At 41.3% G+C, this 17,758-nt stretch overlaps 1 protein-coding gene across 3 annotated transcripts in view; it reads right to left on the minus strand.

Annotated features, from left to right (window-relative positions):
- XB22169588.L (receptor-type tyrosine-protein phosphatase V-like L homeolog) overlaps positions 1–4,685 on the minus strand; it is a 60,577-nt gene extending 55,892 nt beyond the window's left edge. Inside the window, exon 1 of one of the 3 annotated variants that reach the window (XM_018246519.2) lies at positions 4,189–4,685. In XM_018246519.2, the coding sequence (XP_018102008.1) occupies positions 4,189–4,199 (11 nt within the window). In that variant the 5' untranslated portion in view covers positions 4,200–4,685. The remainder of the gene's footprint in view (positions 1–4,188) is intronic. The other 2 variants (XM_018246517.2, XM_018246518.2) reach the window with 2 other exon arrangements.
- Positions 4,686–17,758: the final 13,073 nt, after the last annotated feature.

A 17,758-nucleotide genomic window follows, 5' to 3' on the forward strand; every position in this document is an offset into this window, starting at 1 on the left:
ATTATTGGGTGGGACTGGTCATGACCCAACTGTCTTAGTACATATCAGTACTAATGATAAAATATATGGTAGATGGAAGACTTTAAAGAGTGAGTTCAAGGATCTAGGCTCTAAGATTAAGGGAAGGTCTTCCAATGTCATTTTTTCAGAAATTTTGCCCATGCCACATGCAAGTTTAGAAAGACTGTGGGAGCTTAGGGAGCTAAATGCATGGCTCAAGTCTTGGTGTAGGAAGGAAGGGTTTGGGTTCCTAGAGCACTGGGCTGATTTTTCTTTGGGGTACAACCTAAACAGTCATGAAGAATTGCACCTCAATGCAAGGGGGTCCACTGTTCTAGGGGAAAAAATGGCTAAGAGATTGAAGGAGTTTTTAAACTAGGCAAGGAGGGATGAGAAAAAGAATTATGGGGAAGCTAGGGTAGACGGGGTAGTGGGATTAGTAAGGGGTCATGGGGAAAGAGTGAGGGGGCATACTGGGCATACAAGCAAAGGAGGTCCCTCTGTTACAAAGAAAACAAACTAATACTAATTTAAGATATAATTCTCCACTAAGTAATGCAAATTTCAAAAGAAAAAGTAGCAACCTCCGCTGTATGCTGAGTTTGTCAGGTAAAATGGGAGCCCTAGAATTAATTGCTTGCTTTAAAAATTAAATGATATAATTGGTATCACTGAGACATGGTGGGATGAAAAATGTGACTGGACTGTGAATTGAAATGGTTACACTCTTTTAAGGAGGGACAGAGGAATTAAAACAGGTGGAGGAATGTGTTTGTATGTAAAGCCTGAATTAAAGCCATGCACTAAAGAAATAACCATTGCTGGCACTGGTGATGGTGTGGAATCCCTCTGGGTAGAGATTTTGACTGGGCAAAAGGTTACAAAGAAAATTATCATTGTTGTATGCTATAAACTGCCTCATATAAGTGACAAGTACAGTATGAAGCCCAGCTACTCTAACAAATAGAAGCAGCTTCACAACTAGGTCAAGTTATTACTATGGGTGACTTCAATTATCCAGACATTGACTGGGGTAATGGGGTTGCCAAGACAGAAAAAGCTAGTAGGTTTGTAAATATGTTGAATGACAACATTTTATTCCAGCTCGTTCAAGAACCTACTAGGAATCTCTCTTTTGGACCTTATGATAACTAATAATACTGAACTCATCTCTAGCATTTGTGTGGGTGAGCATTTGCAGAGGCAATTCTATAAGGGAGTAACTAAAGTGCTAAATTTCAGACATGCAAACTTTGACAGTATAAGGGCATCTCTGCAACATATTAAGTGATTTTATGAGAAGGTGAGCAGGGACCTCGATTCTAGGATGGCAGTGGATGTGATTTACTTACACCTTGCTAAAGCATTTGATACAGTGAGTGCAGAGACGTGCAATTAAACTGGTTAGAGGGATGGAAGACTTAAATTATGAGGGTAGACTGTCAGGTTATGGTTGTTTTCTCTGGAAAAAATGCGCTTGCGAGGGGACATGATTACACTTTACAAGTACATTAGAGGACATTATAGACAAATAGCAGAGGGCCTTTTTACCCATAAAGAGGATCACCGCACCAGAGGCCATCCCTTTAGAATTGAAGAAAAGAACTTTCATTTAAAGCAACGTAGGTGGTTCTTTACAGTGAGGTCAGTGAGGTTGTGGAATGCACTGCCGGGTGATGTTGTGATGGCTGATTCTGTTAATGCTTTTAAGAGTGGCTTGGATGATTTCTTGGACAGTCATAATATCAAAGGCTATTGTGATACTAAACTCTATAGTTAGTATAGATGTGGATATATATAATTAATGTGAAGGTATGGAGGGGTGTGTGTATGGATGCTGAGTTTTCATTTGGAGGGGTTGAACTTGATGGACTTTGTCTTTTTTCAACCCAATTTACCTATGTAATTATGTAACACAATGAGATAGGATTGGAATTATTACTTAGGGTGACAGGTCCCCTTTAATTCCATTGGGAATGGAACTTTGGACGCTTTGTCATCCACACTGGAGGAGATTAAACATGGGTGATAAAACGTTGCCCAGGGGTGTAACTACAGAGGAAGCAAACCCTGAGATTGTAGGGGACCCAGGGGCTTAAATTGAATTTACTGCAGGGCCCAGTAAAATCTAGTTGCACCACTACCATTGCCTTTAACAAGAATGCAGGTAGAGACTATGAAGGCAGACGTGGAAAAAAAAGCTTACCTAGATTTACAGCAAGAGGAGCTCTTAAAGCATCCAATGGGTCATTATCACACACACACAGTCACAAGCAGGCCACAATACTTTGAATGGAGGACCCTTAGGCCTATTGTCCTGTGCTTGTATTGAGCCCTCTGTGGAAAAAGGGGGATTAAATGGGAGCAGATACACACCAAAATATTGGCCGCCTTCTTCCCTTCGTCCCAGGTGTGATATAGGAAGGATTTCAGGTAGCAATAAAAGAGAATGCAAAGTGGGGAGAGATACATGATATCCCCAAACTGATAACACAACACAGGCAATCATGGGAAGCAGCTATCCTGATCTGATAGTACAGGTATGGGATCTCATATCCAGAATCCCATTATCCAAAAAGCTCCCAATTATGGGAAGACCATCTCCCATAGACTTAATTTTAATCAAATAAATCAAAATGTTTAAACTTATTTATTTTTTCTCTGTAACAATAAAACAGTGCCTTGAACAGTTCAGTGTAAAAATAAAAACTGGTTAAATGAAAAATATTTCTAATATACTTAGTTAGCCAAAAAATGTAATCTATACAGGCTGGCGTGAGAGGATGTCTAACAGAACAGAACAGAACAGACCACAACTTCCTGCTCTGCAGCTCTCTATCTCTGAGTTAGTCAGTGACTATAAGGGGAGCCACATGGGACATGTAGGGACTACAGGAAAAAGTGTTTTGGCTATTATGTTTGACATGCAGTCACTCCAGCCTTTATGCATTACATTAACTAGATTGCAATTTTTTTTATTTTGCACAGCCTATTTAAACAGTTTTTATTTTTATACTGAACAATTACTTTAATGGAAGCAAAACAATGGTATTGGAGTTTTTAACGATCCAAATTACAGAAAGACCTCTTATCCAGAAAGCCCCAGGTCCCAAGAATTCCAGATAACAAGTCTTATACCTTCCTATATTACATGCAGCTGAGAAAAACCTTATTGACCTGACCACAAAGCTGACACAAAGCGGGGTTGATGCTTTAGGATAGCAGGTTATGAATGTATGGTCAGGTCTGTGGAAACTGGATTTGGGCACCACCATGTTGAGTGCTGAGGAGAAGCTGAGCAGTCCAGGGTATGGGCACTGACCCTCAACTGACAGACATACTTGCCAGCTTCTAAGATGGATGGAAGCTGCATTTTGGAAATAGGGTGAGGGCAGTGGCGTAACTATAGAGGAAGCAGACCCCACAGATTTTTTTTATATTTAATTTTGAAATCTGACTGTACTGCAAGTTGGAGTGGTATCACCCCCCCCCCAGCAGTTTAACAACAGAACAATGGAAAGGTAACCAGATAGCAGCTCCCTAACACAAGATAATAGCTGCCTGGTAGATCTAAGAGCAGCACTCAATCGTAACATCCAGGTCCCACTGCAATACATTCAGTTACATTGACTAGGAGAAACAACAGCCTGCCAGAAAGCTGTTCCATCCGAAAGTCCTGGCTCTTTCTGAAAACACATGACCAGGCAAAATTACCTGAGATGGCTGCCTACGCACCAATATTACAACTAAAAAAATACAGGAATTCAGGAATGAAATTTTATATTGTAGAGTGGATTATTTGCAGTGTAAACAGTGTAATTTAGAAATAAAAACTACATCATAAAAATCATGACAGAATCCCTTTAACTGATAAATGAATTGATGTTGAAACTACAGTGCTAGGTTACAAATAAATAACCTAATGTGTATCTGCTGTTCCACACTGAAATATCACTATTTTTATGTGTCAAAAAATGTACTATTCACATTAATAATTGCTATACTGCCTTGGAAGAATAATTGGAACATAAAATATTGTTTTTTTCTTAATTAAAGTCAAACTTTCTTTTGAGGAAAAACAGGTATGAAGCAGGGAGATATACAACAAACAGTAGCACAGTAATTGAAGCACCTTAGAAAGATAATTACAGTACATTCAGTTTAGATGGCTTGTTTCTAAGTGCTTACCGTGACTCCATGAATGCAATTGATTGCTTCGTCCTTTCACTTTCTAAAGCAGGTTTGTTTTAAAATAAGTTGCATACAAAATTAGGTATAAAATGCAGATACAGAAGTACAAGGCAATCACCAGTTCATCTATATACTAAAATGTACAATGAACAATTGTGTGACAGTTCTTTTCAGGGTGTGGTTATCTTATACAAAACCCAGACTGACTCATCATAATTATTCCCAGTCACCTTATTCACAGGTAAAAAATTTTTCCAGACAGCTCCCCTGGGGCTCTTTGTCAGCAGCAAGCAGATTAACTCATTGTATGCCATTGAGGAGGTTCTAATACTAGTGCTACCTACTCCTGTAGTTGCCTTTGGAGCATCCCTAGAAGTAGGTGTTAGCTGAAACACTTATAAGTAATTCTGCCAGGAGTTGTAACCCAATGAGAACTCATTTAAACTAGCTTATTGGGGAAATGCTTTATCCCCCAATCTGTTAACCTTATCTTTCAGACAATTGTTAGAGTTGCCAGTGGAGGATGATTGTGGGGGTTTTGGCCTTTTATATTTAGATTACTAAGAATGGCAAGTAAAACATCTCCCTTTGTGCCATGCCCTTAACTTTATAACAAAAAAATTACAATAACTTAATCAAAGTAGAGCATGTTAATGTATATCAATTTAGGTTCAAATTTTAATGCCATTATTGTCATCTTCTTGCTATTTCTGCATTATGGAAAGAATATTTGTAATATACACAAGGTAAAGCATGCTTCCTTTCTATACTTTTAGCAATATGGGCATACTTCACTCTTGTACAATCTAGACAGAGGATTTAAAATGATGTAGCTGTAATAGCAGGACACGTTTTACAATTTTTTCCCACATTTTCATGTGGATGAGAGACTGGCACTTTATAGGTTAACATAGAGATTAGAAATGTTAGATGACAGAATTAGGTGCCTGGACAAACAGGTTTTCCCTCCCTTCCCCTACTAATCCTATTATTGCTATTCAATATTATACCATTCCATCTCTCTCTCTATGAGGCAAATTCACTAAGATTTGTAGTTGCGCCAGGCATAACTTCACTGCACTTCGCCACACTTCGCCAGGCGTAGTTTCGCCAGCGCTTCGCAAATTCACTAAAATCTGAAGTTGCGCTCAGGGGTAGCGTAAGGTTGCGAAGTTGCGCTAGCGTTGATTTGCTAAGTGAAGCGAAGTTATGCTAGCGAAGGCTAATTTGCATACGGCGCCAAATTCAAATTTCAATGGAGGAATACGTATCAGCACTACAAATGCCTAGAAAACCTTCAAAACATCAAATAAAAATTTTATTTTGCCCTACACATGTGCCCACTGTATAGGTAAGTTGCCATGAGTCAGGAAATGTAGGGGGGAAGGAGGGGAGCGCCAAAAAAATTTTCGATCTTTTTCAGCCTATCACCCATAATGTAGAAAACACGCCAGCGTTTTTTGGGACTTAGAAAAAAATTTGACTTTTTTTGAAGCAATCCCTATCTACTCTATTGCGCTTCGCCTGGTCTGAGGTGGCGAAGGAAGTCTAGCGTAAAAGGTAGTGTTCAGAACACTGCACGCGTTAGTGAATTTGCGTAGTTACGTCCGTAGTGAAACTTCGCCAGGCGTAAGGGTGCGAAGTAACACTAGCGAATCTACGCCAGCGTTCGTTAGTGAATTTGCGCAGTAACGAAAATGCCAAACGCTATCGAAGTAACGCTAGCGTTCGGCGCTTAGTGAATTTGCCCCTATGTTCCTACCAGTAACATCAAAAAATTTAATTGTTTTAAAGTAATGAAAATGGTCCCAAGCATTCTGGACAACAGGTTCCATATCTGTACCAGTAATGCCCCCACCATATATTACAAAAGGTGTGTGTATATATAATAGTGTTCCAAAGTTTAAAATCACCCATACATTTTCACGTTTTTGATAGAAAGGAAGCATTACATTATTACATCAAATACATTGAAATTCATTTAATTTTATATAACTATTCATCAGGCTTTAATTAACAAAAAAGGAGCACATCCGGCTAGAAGGTCATGGGTGGGTGGACACATGCTAAAGTTCAGCACCTGCCCGCGGCCCACAAACTTTGTGCTGAAGTCTACTTTAAGCTGCCCGACCAGCAGGCTTCAGGTCGGCCTGCACACTACTTGGCACAGACCCTTATATAGATATAGATATATATATATAGATATATATATAGATATATATATATAGATATATATAATATATATATATATAGATATATATAGATAAATATATAGATAGATATATATATATATAGATAGATATATATAGATATATATATAGATATATATAGATATATATATATAGATATATATATATATAGATATAGTCAAATACAAGAGTCCTCTGCACTCAACCCATTATCAATATATTTAAGACAGAGACATTTTGTGCATACTGCTACTGAAAAATGCCTTACCCTTTAAACAACACAGGGATTGTAGATATAGATATATATATAGATATATATATATAGATATAGATATATATAGATATAGATATATATATATATATAGATATAGATATATAGATTTATATATATATAGATAGATATATAGATAGATATATAGATAGATATATAGATAGATATATAGATAGATATATAGATAGATATAGATATATAGATAGATATAGATATATATATATAGATATATATATAGATATATATATAGATAGATAGATAGATAGATATATAGATATAGATAGATATATATATAGATATAGATAGATATATATATAGATATATATATAGATATATATATACATTCCACCATAGTGTCGGCACTCACGAAAAACGATCTTCATATGCCTGGGTGCAGAGACAATAATTTCATCTACAACAATCCAAAGGAATCCGCACTCACAGGTCTTAAATAAAATTAAAAATATTTATTAGAACAGATGACTAACGTTTCGGCCTCTCCGAGGCCTTTCTCAAAGTATTCATTGTACAGAAAACATGCCTTATATACACACAACATGGCGGGAAACAATGGCAGCTCTGACGTTTATTACTCGTCAGAACCAGAGCGACTCCAATTATACTAGATAATCACAAATCCATTGCACTACGTAATAAGATATGCATTCCAGTTAAATCTAATAATATATTTAAATTAGATACAATATTAAAACAAGTCTGAAACCATTATAAAACCAATACATCAGGGCACTGTTCCTTAATAACTATTTTGTAACAATATACTGATTATTTGTACTCAAATTTATAACTTTGTTATCAATGGCACAGATGTAACATTCTTTAAGGATGTCTAAAAGGTCCTGACTGTAACGCTTCCTGCTACTTCACTTGTTGCCCCCTGATGCTACAAACTTAGCTATGTGTACCCCTGCAGTAAAGTAGTCCTCCCACTCGCTCTAAGTAGTAAGTAGTGTGTAAACTCCATCTTCCAAGTTATGTAGAAATTAGCTAGGTGCTATTTAATAGATGCTGCCCACTCTGGTGCCCTACTGGAATTATATCATATACACCCCCTCTCGTGGCACTACTCATCGTGCATCCCTATATCTAGACCCTCATACTCAATTAATATGTGGTTAGTCCAAATCCTATGTGCTATCTGTCGTCAATACTTACTTACTGTCTATAGTCAACCTTCAAACAAAAAATAAACACATTCCCTTATTATCAGCAAGAAGTAATATCATACATTCTTGAAAAACCCAAAATGCTAAATTAGAGAAAGGTGAAAAAACAGAAAAATAAATATAAATAAAAATAGAAATAGCAATAAAATAAGCCCCCATCCAATGTTCAAGTCCTGTGATAAAGTCAATAAGCGTATAACCACACCTGTGTTCCGTGTGTACGCTCATCCAGTGTGCACCATCAGCGAGACAATAAAATAAAACATTTAGTTCATTTAGAACTTGCACCGTATATTTAAAGATAATAACAACTGTAAGATAGTAGCAGATGTCAAATATCCATACTCAGCCAGCTCATTCAATGGCATTGTAGCTGCCGGTGAGTCACTCATGGCCTATGGTCGGAGCTCCTCGGTCATGAAAAGCAATGGTTATAAAATATCACCGCCTCGCCAGCTCAATTAGCGGAGTACCCGCTGCTGATAAGTTACAGATGGCTCTTTGATGGCACTCACCATGGCGGGCATCCCTCTCTCCAAAGTTACCGGGGACCGGCGGGGAACTCATGCTGCCGTCATGGCGTTCCACAGTCAGGCTCACTGTATCACCGGTTCCGGGAATCAGACTTCACAAGGGCATCGCTACATCACAAGCAGGAGTAGACGTTCACACACCGTCGCTATTCCTTCCACTCACCAATTTCAGTCTAGCAGATGTTTATGCGGTAACTCCGGTTAATTGACTTCAGTGGTTCCAGATGGTAAGTCGGTGTAGCGGCTACATAGCGGACATCATTCTCACCACAATTACCCAGGACGGGCGTGGTACTCACACTGCCTTTATGGTGCTCCGCAGTAAGGCTCACTATATCACCGGTTCCAGGTTACCGATGAATTCAAAAGGTCAGGGAATCAACCTCACGAGGGTATCGCTGCATCTCAAGCTGGGATAGTCGTACAAACCCCCTCGCTATTCCTTCCACGCACCAATTTCAGTATCGCAGAAGTGTTTACGGCAACCCCGGTTACTTAACTTCAGTGATTCCAGGTGGTTAATTAGTGTGGTGGCTGTTCGTGTCAGGGCAAGAGTAAATCTTCAGTATATAGAAGTAAGCAGGCAAGCGTCAGTATGAGCCATAGCTTCCATCGCTAGTCGTGGTAAAAAGCACTTACATTACATGTCCTTAAATATTTGAAAAACACGGGTGCCAGGCACGAACTTTGTCCAATACATTCCACCATAGTGTCGGCACTCACGAAAAACGATCTTCATATGCCTGGGTGCAGAGACAATAATTTCATCTACAACAATCCAAAGGAATCCGCACTCACAGGTCTTAAATAAAATTAAAAATATTTATTAGAACAGATGACTAACGTTTCGGCCTCTCCGAGGCCTTTCTCAAAGTATTCATTGTACAGAAAACATGCCTTATATACACACAACATGGCGGGAAACAATGGCAGCTCTGACGTTTATTACTCGTCAGAACCAGAGCGACTCCAATTATACTAGATAATCACAAATCCATTGCACTACGTAATAAGATATGCATTCCAGTTAAATCTAATAATATATTTAAATTAGATACAATATTAAAACAAGTCTGAAACCATTATAAAACCAATACATCAGGGCACTGTTCCTTAATAACTATTTTGTAACAATATACTGATTATTTGTACTCAAATTTATAACTTTGTTATCAATGGCACAGATGTAACATTCTTTAAGGATGTCTAAAAGGTCCTGACTGTAACGCTTCCTGCTACTTCACTTGTTGCCCCCTGATGCTACAAACTTAGCTATGTGTACCCCTGCAGTAAAGTAGTCCTCCCACTCGCTCTAAGTAGTAAGTAGTGTGTAAACTCCATCTTCCAAGTTATGTAGAAATTAGCTAGGTGCTATTTAATAGATGCTGCCCGCTCTGGTGCCCTACTGGAATTATATCATATACACCCCCTCTCGTGGCACTACTCATCGTGCATCCCTATATCTAGACCCTCATACTCAATTAATATGTGGTTAGTCCAAATCCTATGTGCTATCTGTCGTCAATACTTACTTACTGTCTATAGTCAACCTTCAAACAAAAAATAAACACATTCCCTTATTATCAGCAAGAAGTAATATCATACATTCTTGAAAAACCCAAAATGCAAAATTAGAGAAAGGTGAAAAAACAGAAAAATAAATATAAATAAAAATAGAAATAGCAATAAAATAAGCCCCCATCCAATGTTCAAGTCCTGTGATAAAGTCAATAAGCGTATAACCACACCTGTGTTCCGTGTGTACGCTCATCCAGTGTGCACCATCAGCGAGACAATAAAATAAAACATTTAGTTCATTTAGAACTTGCACCGTATATTTAAAGATAATAACAACTGTAAGATAGTAGCAGATGTCAAATATCCATACTCAGCCAGCTCATTCAATGGCATTGTAGCTGCCGGTGAGTCACTCATGGCCTATGGTCGGAGCTCCTCGGTCATGAAAAGCAATGGTTATAAAATATCACCGCCTCGCCAGCTCAATTAGCGGAGTACCCGCTGCTGATAAGTTACAGATGGCTCTTTGATGGCACTCACCATGGCGGGCATCCCTCTCTCCAAAGTTACCGGGGACCGGCGGGGAACTCATGCTGCCGTCATGGCGTTCCACAGTCAGGCTCACTGTATCACCGGTTCCGGGAATCAGACTTCACAAGGGCATCGCTACATCACAAGCAGGAGTAGACGTTCACACACCGTCGCTATTCCTTCCACTCACCAATTTCAGTCTAGCAGATGTTTATGCGGTAACTCCGGTTAATTGACTTCAGTGGTTCCAGATGGTAAGTCGGTGTAGCGGCTACATAGCGGACATCATTCTCACCACAATTACCCAGGACGGGCGTGGTACTCACACTGCCTTTATGGTGCTCCGCAGTAAGGCTCACTATATCACCGGTTCCAGGTTACCGATGAATTCAAAAGGTCAGGGAATCAACCTCACGAGGGTATCGCTGCATCTCAAGCTGGGATAGTCGTGCAAACCCCCTCGCTATTCCTTCCACGCACCAATTTCAGTATCGCAGAAGTGTTTACGGCAACCCCGGTTACTTAACTTCAGTGATTCCAGGTGGTTAATTAGTGTGGTGGCTGTTCGTGTCAGGGCAAGAGTAAATCTTCAGTATATAGAAGTAAGCAGGCAAGCGTCAGTATGAGCCATAGCTTCCATCGCTAGTCGTGGTAAAAAGCACTTACATTACATGTCCTTAAATATTTGAAAAACACGGGTGCCAGGCACGAACTTTGTCCAATACATTCCACCATAGTGTCGGCACTCACGAAAAACGATCTTCATATGCCTGGGTGCAGAGACAATAATTTCATCTACAACAATCCAAAGGAATCCGCACTCACAGGTCTTAAATAAAATTAAAAATATTTATTAGAACAGATGACTAACGTTTCGGCCTCTCCGAGGCCTTTCTCAAAGTATTCATTGTACAGAAAACATGCCTTATATACACACAACATGGCGGGAAACAATGGCAGCTCTGACGTTTATTACTCGTCAGAACCAGAGCGACTCCAATTATACTAGATAATCACAAATCCATTGCACTACGTAATAAGATATGCATTCCAGTTAAATCTAATAATATATTTAAATTAGATACAATATTAAAACAAGTCTGAAACCATTATAAAACCAATACATCAGGGCATTGTTGTAGATAGATAGATAGATAGATAGATAGATAGATAGATAGATAGATAGATAGATAGATATATAGATATATATATAGATAGATATATATAGATATAGATAGATATATATATATAGATAGATATATAGATATATAGATAGATATATAGATATATAGATATATATATATAGATAGATATATAGATATATAGATATATAGATATATAGATATATATATATATAGATAGATATATAGATATATATATATATAGATAGATAGATATTGTGGGGGTTCACTCGCTGGTAGGCTGCAAAAGAGGCGACTTCACACACCAGGATCAGTTTAAGGGCTTCCTGCCCGCGTTTATTTTCCAGCGGCTGCAGAAGTTTCCCCACGCAGGGGGAAGGTAACCAAAAAACAGCAGTTTAACAGAAATATCCAGCCTCCTGGCTAACACAAAATAAATGCTTTGCTTTCTCTCCTGAAGCTGAGCAACACCAGCAGTTTGTCTCACACACATTCAGCACTGCTGCTCAGCATCAGGTGTACTAAATAGGCCTAGGGCCTCTTGAAAACCTGGCCTACGGATTTGGGAATCTGCCCCACCCTACTCTTGCGGGTTCCCAGTAAGACCAGTCCCGGATCAACAATTACAAAAACCTTGCAGAGAGACATAGTGTTTCTCTGCTAAGAGCACTACTGGTCTCACCTCAGTAACAATATCTGAGAATCCGTGGCCCAACATACATACCATCAATCACTTTTCCCCAGGAAACCTTTTTGTCACCATACCACATATCCCCCCCCTCTGCTCAAGCCCGTAGGGCTGAGCACAGTATGCCACCAATGCATGTACCCTGGAGAGAGCATCTGCATTCCCTTGCATCTTTCCAGGTCTATGTTCTACTGAGAACTTGAAATTTTGAAGGGACAAGAACCATCTGGTGACCCTGGCGTTCTTTTCCCTATTTTGGGCCATCCATTTAAGTGGGGCATGGTCAGTGACAAGTTTGAACTGCCTCCCTAACAGATAGTATCTCAAGCTCTCCAGTGCCCACTTGATGGCCAGGCACTCTCTCTCTACAATGGCATACCTGCGTTCAGCGGGGGTTAGCTTCCTGCTTAGGTATGCTACTGGGTGTTCTTCCCCATTCACTACTTGTGACAGAACAGCCCCTAACCCAACTTCAGAAGCATCAGTCTGTACAAGAAACTCTTTCTTGAAGTCAGGAGCTATCAGCACAGGGTATCTGCACAGGGATGCCTTCAAGTTTAGAAAAGCTTCCTCTGCCTCTGGGGTCCATGTAACTGTTCCAGCTTTAGTCCCTTTTGTGAGGTCAGTAAGCGGGGCTGCTAGGGTGGCAAAATTGGGGACAAACCTACTGTAATATCCCACTATCCCAAGAAAGGCCCTGACTTGCTTCTTGGATTTGGGCCGGGGCCACTCCTGAATTCCCTCAATTTTGGACACCTGTGGCTTGACTACCCCTCTTCCAATCACATACCCCAAATAACGGGCCTCTTCTAACCCCATTGCACACTTTTTGGGATTTGCTGTCAGACCCGCCTTCCAGATAGAGTCAAGGACCGCTTGTACCCGGGGCAAATGACTTTCCCAGTCTGGGCTAAAGATAACCACATCGTCCAGGTAAGCTGAAGCATATCCTTGATGTGGTTTGAGAATGCGGTCCATCATTCTCTGGAACGTTGCTGGGGCCCCATGTAAGCCAAACGGTAAGCGTTTATATTGCCACTGCCCCTCAGGAGTGGAAAACGCAGTCTTCTCTTTGGCCCCTTCAGTGAGGGGTACCTGCCAATACCCCTTGGTAAGATCTAGGGTGGTAATGTAGCAGGCCTGCCCTAGCCTTTCTATCAGTTCGTCGACCCGGGGCATTGGATATGCATCAAACTTGCTGACCTCATTTAACTTTCTGAAGTCATTGCAAAATCGGATGCTAGCATCCGGTTTTGGGACAAGGACAATGGGGCTGGACCATTCACTATGGGACTCCTCAATTACATCCAGCTCCAACATCCTTCTAATCTCCTCTGTCACTGCCTGGCGTCGTGCCTCGGGTAGCCTGTAAGGTTTAACATTGACTTTAACCCCAGGTCCAGTTATAATGTCATGTTTAATAATATCAGTAAGCCCAGGCTGGTCTGAGAATATTTGTCTATTCCGGATCAGAAACTCTTTCATCTCCTGCTTCTGACTGTTAGTGAGGGTCTCAGCCACTTTTACCTCAGGCACCTGTGGGATCTTTACCTCTACAACTGCAGGACAGGCGGACAGCGATTCCCTATCCTTCCAGGGCTTAATTAAGTTAACATGGTAGAGCTGCTCTTTTTTCCGCTTGTTTGGTTGGGACACCTTATAATTAACATCCCCTACGCGTTCTATAATCTCGTAGGGGCCTTGCCATTTGGCCAGGAACTTACTTTCCACCGTAGGAACCAGGACTAACACCCTGTCCCCAGGATGGAAAGTTCGGACACGAGCCGATCTATTATATATGCGGCTTTGAGCTTGCTGGGCCTGAAGCATATGTTCTCTCACAAGGGGCATTACTTTTGCAAGACGGTCCTGCATGTCTGCAACATGCTCTATGACACTTTTGTGTGGGGTGGCTTCAGACTCCCATGTCTCCTTTGCCACGTCCAACAGCCCTCGTGGGTGGCGGCCATACAACAACTCAAAGGGTGAAAACCCTGTAGAGGCCTGTGGGACTTCTCTAATGGCAAACATGAGATATGGAAGTAAACAATCCCAGTTCCTCCCATCTTTATCCACCACTTTTTTTAACATCCCCTTAAGGGTCTTGTTGAACCTTTCCACCAACCCGTCAGTTTGGGGATAATACACAGATGTGCGTAACTGTTTTATTTGGAGAAACCTGCACAATTCCTTCATCACCCTAGACATGAAGGGAGTCCCCTGATCTGTAAGGATCTCTTTTGGAATTCCTGTGCGGGTGAACATGTGGAACAGCTCTCGAGCTATGGTCTTTGAAGAGGTGTTCCTTAAGGGGACAGCCTCTGGATACCGAGTGGCGTAGTCCATGACTACCAAAATATACTGATGCCCCCTAGCAGATTTTATTAGTGGCCCTACCAAGTCCATGGCAATACGATCAAACGGGATTTCGATTACGGGTAAGGGAACTAATGGGCTGCGAAAATGGGGCATTGGGGCCGATTTCTGACACTCGGGGCATGATTCACAATAGTTCTTTACATCTGCATGTACCCCCAGCCAAAAGAACCTCTGTAGCATTCTGTCTTTGGTTTTCTCATACGCTAGGTGGCCACCTAGTGGATGAGAATGGGCCAGATTGAGAACTGTTCTCCTATATGGCTGTGGGACCACTAGCTGTTCCACAATCTCTCCTCGAACCTTATCCACATGGTAAAGCAAGTCATTTTGTACAGCAAGGTGGGGAAATACACAATCTACCCCAGGATTTTCGGGGTTCCCATTTTTAACCTTGACATTTTCCCAAGCTTTAGTGAGTGTTGGGTCCCTTAGCTGGGCAGTTCCGAAGTTATCCCGGGAGACCTCTAGCTCAGGCATGCTAGGTTCCTCAATGGTCTCCGCAGTTACCTCAGATTCACCAGCTAATACAGCTAAGGGAAACAACTCACTATCTTCCAACCCATCCTCGGTACCACTTACAATAACACCTGACATGGGTGGTTCTGTTTTCTCTCCCCCAGATACTCTATTGTCCTTAACAGTTTCTATAGAAGTATCCAGTTCAATAGGGTGGGGTCTCACCTCACCATGCTCAAAACTTTTCTCAGTCTCTGGAGCTTGCTCCTGGCACAGTTCACGAAATAAGGGAAAGTCTCTGCCCAAAATTACACTGTGCAAGAGTATGGGAGACACTGCCACTTCATGGCACACAGTCCCTGCGGGGGTCACAAAAGTCACTAAGGCTGTGGGGTATTTCTTACAGTCCCCATGTACACACACCACTCCTACTTGACGCTGCGTTAAAGGACAGTCCTTCAGGAGCTGTGTGTTTACCAGTGTGACTAAGCTACCTGTGTCTAATAATGCATTCACAGTGCGCTTACCAATCTGGACGACACAAGTTGGTACATCAGGATCCGCAACGAGACCTGGTCGAGCGAACAGAGACAATTTCCCCTCCGTTCCACACTCCATGGGTTCTGGATCAGCTGGGCAGTTGGCGGCAATATGTCCCCACTCTCTGCACCTCCAGCACTGGGGAGCTCCTCGGGGTCTTCCTCTTGTCGGGTCTAGACCTGGGTTACCGGGGTCCTCTGGGCTGAGCTTTTCCACTGTAGCCGACTTCTTGGATCGGTCCACTGCAGGAGTCCTCTTCGATGTGGGCACCGCCCGCGTAGTGAAGTCCTCAGCGGCAAGGTATCGCTCCACCAGTTCCACCAACTGGTCTGCTGTATTTGGGTCGGCTTGACTTACCCACCGGCGTAATTCAGGTGGAAGCGCTCTCAGGTATCGTTCCATTGTGACCCTTTCCACAATCTGAGGCGCGGAAAGAATTTCCGCCTGCAGCCAGCGTTTCACAAGGTTAATGAGATCATACATCTACATAGTAAGTAACATAGTAAGTAAGGTTGAAAAAAGACACATGTCCATCGAGTTCAACCTTTTTTTTTTTTTTGTTTATTAACTACCTATCTGCCAGTTGATCCAGAGGAAGGCAAAAAACCCATCTGAAGCCTCTCCAATTTGCCTTAGAGGGGGAAAAATTCCTTCCTGACTCCAAAATGGCAATCGGATTAGTCCCTGGATCAACTTGGACTATGAGCTATTTCCCATAACCCTGTATTCCCTTACTTGCTAAAAAGCCATCCAACCCCTTCTTAAAGCTATCTAATGTATCATCCTGTACAACTGATTCAGGGAGAGAATTCCACATCTTCACAGCTCTCACTGTAAAAAACCCCTTCCGAATATTTAGGCGGAACCTCTTTTCTTCTAATCGGAATGGGTGACCTCGTGTCAGCTGGAAAGACCTACTGGTAAATAAAGCATTAGAGAGATTGTTATATGATCCCCTTATATATTTATACATAGTCATCATATCACCCCTTAAGCGCCTCTTCTCCAGCGTGAACATCCCCAATTTGGCCAGTCTTTCCTCATAGCTAAGATTTTCAATACCTTTTACCAGCTTAGTTGCTCTTCTCTGTACCCTCTCTAATACAATAATGTCCTGTTTGAGTGATGGAGACCAAAACTGTACAGCATATTCTAGATGGGGCCTTACAAGTGCTCTATACAGTGGAAGAATGACCCCCTCCTCCCGTGACTCTATGCCCCTTTTAATACAGCTCAAGACCTTATTTGCCCTTGATGCTGCTGACTGGCATTGCTTGCTACAGCCAAGTTTATCATCTACAAGGACTCCAAGGTCCTTTTCCATAATGGATTTGCCTAGTGCAGTCCCATTTAGGGTATAAGTGGCTTGGATATTTTACATCCCAGGTGCATGACTTTACATTTATCAACATTGAATCTCATTTGCCACTTAGCTGCCCAGATTGCCAGTTTGTCAAGATCCTGTTGCAAGGATGCCACATCCTGGATGGAATTAATTGGGCTGGATAATTTTGTGTCATCTGCAAACACTGATACATTACTTACAACACCCTCCCCTAAGTCATTAATGAACAAGTTAAATAAAAGTGGACCCAATACTGAGCCCTGGGGGACCCCACTAAGAACCTTACTCCAAGTAGAGAATGTCCCATTAACAACCACCCTCTGTACCCGATCCTGTAGCCAGTTTCCTATCCATGTGCAAACGACTTCATTAAGCCCAAGAGACCTTAGTTTAGAAAGCAGTCGTTTGTGGGGCACAGTATCAAACGCTTTGGCAAAATCCAAATAGATCACATCTACTGCCCCCCCACTATCCAGAATCTTACTTACCACATCATAAAATGCAATCAAATTCGTCTGACATGACCTATCCTTCATAAAGCCATGCTGATTGTTGCTCATAATGCCATTCATTAGGACAAAATTTTGTATGTGATCCCTTAACAAGCCTTCAAATAATTTGCCCACCACAGATGTCAAGCTTACTGGCCTATAATTGCCAGGCTGAGATCGTAATCCCTTTTTAAATATTGGAATAACATCAGCTTTTCTCCAATCCATAGGCACCATACCAGATGACAGTGAATCTGAGAAAATCAGAAATAAGGGCTGGTCTAAAACTGAACTAAG

Source organism: Xenopus laevis, chromosome 2L (assembly GCF_017654675.1).
Source record: "Xenopus laevis strain J_2021 chromosome 2L, Xenopus_laevis_v10.1, whole genome shotgun sequence".
In the NCBI taxonomy this organism is placed as follows: domain Eukaryota; kingdom Metazoa; phylum Chordata; class Amphibia; order Anura; family Pipidae; genus Xenopus; species Xenopus laevis.